Source organism: Rhagoletis zephyria, unplaced genomic scaffold (assembly GCF_001687245.7).
Source record: "Rhagoletis zephyria isolate East Lansing unplaced genomic scaffold, Rhagoletis_zephyria_1.1 Rzeph_scaffold_02829, whole genome shotgun sequence".
Taxonomy (NCBI): domain Eukaryota; kingdom Metazoa; phylum Arthropoda; class Insecta; order Diptera; family Tephritidae; genus Rhagoletis; species Rhagoletis zephyria.
Window position 1 is genome coordinate 866 of NW_016159913.1, and position 3,853 is coordinate 4,718.

At 34.4% G+C, this 3,853-nt stretch overlaps 1 protein-coding gene across 1 annotated transcript in view; it reads right to left on the minus strand.

Moving 5' to 3' along the window:
* Positions 1 to 1,530: 1,530 nt before the first annotated feature.
* LOC108367843 (kelch-like protein 4) overlaps positions 1,531 to 3,853 on the minus strand; it is a gene marked incomplete at its 3' end in the record, with an annotated part of 20,479 nt that continues 18,156 nt past the window's right edge. The window contains exons 5-7 of the mRNA XM_017622541.1: positions 1,953 to 2,157; positions 1,743 to 1,832; positions 1,531 to 1,677 (exon numbers count right to left, since the gene is read on the minus strand). Coding sequence (XP_017478030.1) covers positions 1,531 to 1,677; positions 1,743 to 1,832; positions 1,953 to 2,157 — 442 coding nt within the window. The remainder of the gene's footprint in view (positions 1,678 to 1,742; positions 1,833 to 1,952; positions 2,158 to 3,853) is intronic.

The following is a 3,853-nucleotide window of genomic DNA, read 5'->3' on the forward strand; positions in this document are numbered from 1 at the left end:
CAAATACAATAACAAGAGACAGCAAAAAAATAAAGTGAGCGAGATGAGAGGAATGAGAGAGATTTGTAGCAAATCCAACAAAAAACAACGAGCACAGGGTCGCATTTATCTTGCTATGCTATTTTGCAAAGTATATACATGGGTTTCGACGTTGCATATTTTGCATCAATAGGAAAAAATTTTTTCCTATGTAATAGGGGTATTCTCGAAGTATTGCACGATGCACGTATTGCACGAAATGCAAAAATACTATCCCAAATTTCGAAGAGTACGAGAGCACCCCATTGCAAAGTGGTAGAATGCATGGGTAGCAAGCAGCGAAATTATGTATCAAATACAATAACAAGAGACAGCAGAAAAAAATGAAGTGAGCGAGATGAGAGGAATGAGAGAAATATGTAGCAATTCCAACAACAAAACAACTAGCACAGGGTCGCATATATCTTGCTATGCTATTTTGCAAAATATATACATGGGTTTCGACGTTGCATATTTTGCAGCGATAGGAAATGTCGTTTCCCATGTATTTTGTTGTTGTGTGTTTGCAAGTTATGCAATCCATGCAATCCGTGCTACGTGCAATGGCTTTGCAAAATTTGAAAAGTACCCCTATTTTGCTTGTTCAAATTTCGATTCGAAGGGCGTGTGTGAATCGGTAACTAAGTTCTATGGGGAAAGCTGTTGAATAATATTTATACTATGGTGAGACAGTTTGCCAATCTGCTGTGTGAAATGAAATCTTTTTTGACAGCAGTATATTTTTGATAACCGCAGATTTATGCGGAATAAAATATCACAAATTGAAGTGAAATTAATATTTTAAGAAAACGTCTACCATCGTTGATTGCAATTTATCAATTTATTTTTTTATTTAACGAAAAATTACGCACATCAACAATCTTTGCGATTGTCAAAATTTTTTATGCATTTGTCAAAAATTTCACTAGCCTCATGAGCTACTAAAATTTTATTCACCTCATAGTTGTCAAAAATTTACTCGCCGCGAACTTTGTTACCGATTCACGCACGCTCTAAGAAGTAAATGTTTTTAAACAAAACAAAAAAATTAATACTGCAATTCGAAGAATAGTCACAATCTGCCTAATTGTCAGGTTGTTAATATGGCGACTAAAAAGTGACAATGAAACTACATACCTCCTTTGTATCATGTTTACATATGATCAATTTGCTTTTTTGGTGTCGCATACAAATGTTAAGTCGTTTATTGTTTTAATGTAAAAAAAATGTTATTAAGTTTGGCCTCTTCGCAGCTGTAGCAAGAGAACCCATTACAAAATTAAAAATAATGGTTATACATAAAAGTTCATTAAACTCCAATTCAAAAACACAAAATTAAGGTAGTAGTTATACATAAAAGTTCATTCAACTCGAATTCCTTTCAAAAATATGTATGTATGTTGGAAATCAAAAACCGCCTTTAATAGGCATCTTCTTATTAAACTGCCACACGTCTTATTAATTTTTAAGTAACATTTTCGGCACAACATAACAGAAGTATGAATCACTAACAGCAGGTAGTTTTTTCTTTTCGATCCATTCATTACGATCTGCGTTGTAAACTGACACGAAATTTGTGGTGTTACGTCCAATGGCCCACAGTTGATCATCCATAGAAACACAACCCATGGCGTTACAACTAACGCTCAAAGAGCAGACCTACGATTAGTAATGAAAAATTGTGTTATGACTTTCGAAATATCCGAAACTGTACTTTAACCAACCTTAGTCCATTGGTTCCTTTGTGGGTCGTACCGTTCAACTATTGCAGACCCACCACATAAAACATATATGCATCCATTGTGTACGGCTACCTAAAATATGGAGGGACATACATACAATATATACAAATATATATATACATTGCTAATCTTCATAACTATATACATAAGTTCATCGGCATATATTAGGTTTGGTTTTTGTAGCTCACTTACTGCAGGACAACGACGAAATGCATTCATATCCGCACACTTGGTCCAAGAATTCAAAGATGGATCGTAACGTTCAACAGATTTTAAGGAAGACAATCCATGGCAGCCTCCCATAATGAAAATTTTGCCGTCATGAACCACTGCGCCAGCACTATAACGCTGTGATGACATGTTGCTTACAAATCTCCATCCGCTACCAGGCGAATACCTAAAATGATTTAATATGTAAAGGTTTAGAGCTAAGGACTAGGACCCCCAATATCTCTTTGGGGAATTTTTATGGTGTTACAACAAAAACTAAAACTATTAATAAATGTATAATGTATAACAGCGTGACAGCCGCATAAAAGGCTGTATATATATATATATATAGGCATATATATATATATATATATAAAAACTTGTATCATTAAGTTGCAAGCTGAATGTCAACGACTGCATCGGAATCGACTTGAAACAATTCAAAAAGTATTATATCATACTTTTTTATAATGCAAGGAAAGGATTGCCATTGTTTACCTTCAATTGCCAAAGTTTACGCGCTCACTTACAGGATCTTCAATTAGACAGAATAGCATCATCGTCGAATTTTCTAATTCTTTCAGAGACGGGGATGGATAATGAAAACACTTTAGACCTTCCTAATTTTGATATAGTAATTCAATTTAAAAGACCAATGACGAGAGCAGGCGGAGTTGTAATCTACCATAACGCACATGACGGAGCCAGCGTCGCCATGAGTGAAGATTTATCTTCAAAATGAAGATTTCTTACGCTGTTTTTTGTTAAGGCACACTTACAGAACAGTAGGTTATCTATATAACTCGAAGTTTACCGGTTATACCCTTAAATTGGCTTGCACAATCAATGGTCTGGTGTAAAATTAGAGTTAAGTCGTTAAATATTTAGCCCAGCAATTTTCGAAGGTTTACTTGCAAACCTACATATCGCTGCCTTAATATAGAAAGGCCCTATCTGACATCGTCGCTGATATACAAAAAGCCGTAACTAACTAAAAATCGAAAATTTACGTTTTAATTGATTATGATGCATTTGATCGCATTATATGGCCCCAAATCGTTTTATGCAATAAAAGATTTTAGTTAGTTACGGCTTTGTGTATTTCAGCGACGATGTGAGATAGGGCCTTTCTATATTAAGGCAACGATATGTCAATTCTGTCAGTAACAAGAATAAAAAAATGAGATTTCAAACATTTAAAAAATATTTTTGAAAACGTGTTTACATACACAGATACACACATATGCACGTATTCATTTCTCTCATGATACAAATATTTAAAGGTAAAACCATGATAAAAAATAGGAAGGTAGAACCGCTGAGAGGAATTTTTCAAATTCTTGACGTTTGCAAACAAAAACCATGATAAAACAAGTAAGAAAGTCTAAGTTCGGGCGGAGCCGACCATTAAATACCCGGCGCAAATATTAAATATATGATTTTCAGCTTTCCGAAAGCTACCGCTACATGGTAAGCCGGGGTGTATCAATTTTGAGTTAATTAGCGTCCTTAAATTTAAAAATATTGACGTTTCAAGCATTTCTAAAATTTACCGTTATATGAAAAGCCATAATTTTAGTCCGATTTCAATAATTTTCATCGTTTTGCTTTTATGTAGCAAGCACAATAAAAATACCGAGTTTGGTACAAATTGGTAGAACGGTTACCGAGATACATATATGTGATCATAAGTGGGCGGTGCCACGCCCATTTTTCAAAATTTTATTATAGACGTATTTCCTGGTAAGGAATTGTTGCAAGCATCAATTTTGAATAAATTGGCTTTAATATTTACTGATTTATCGAAGATTTCGTATTTCTCCAAATTACCGTTATATGAGATGTGGGCGTGGTTATTGTCCGATTTTAAAACTTTTCGGCCA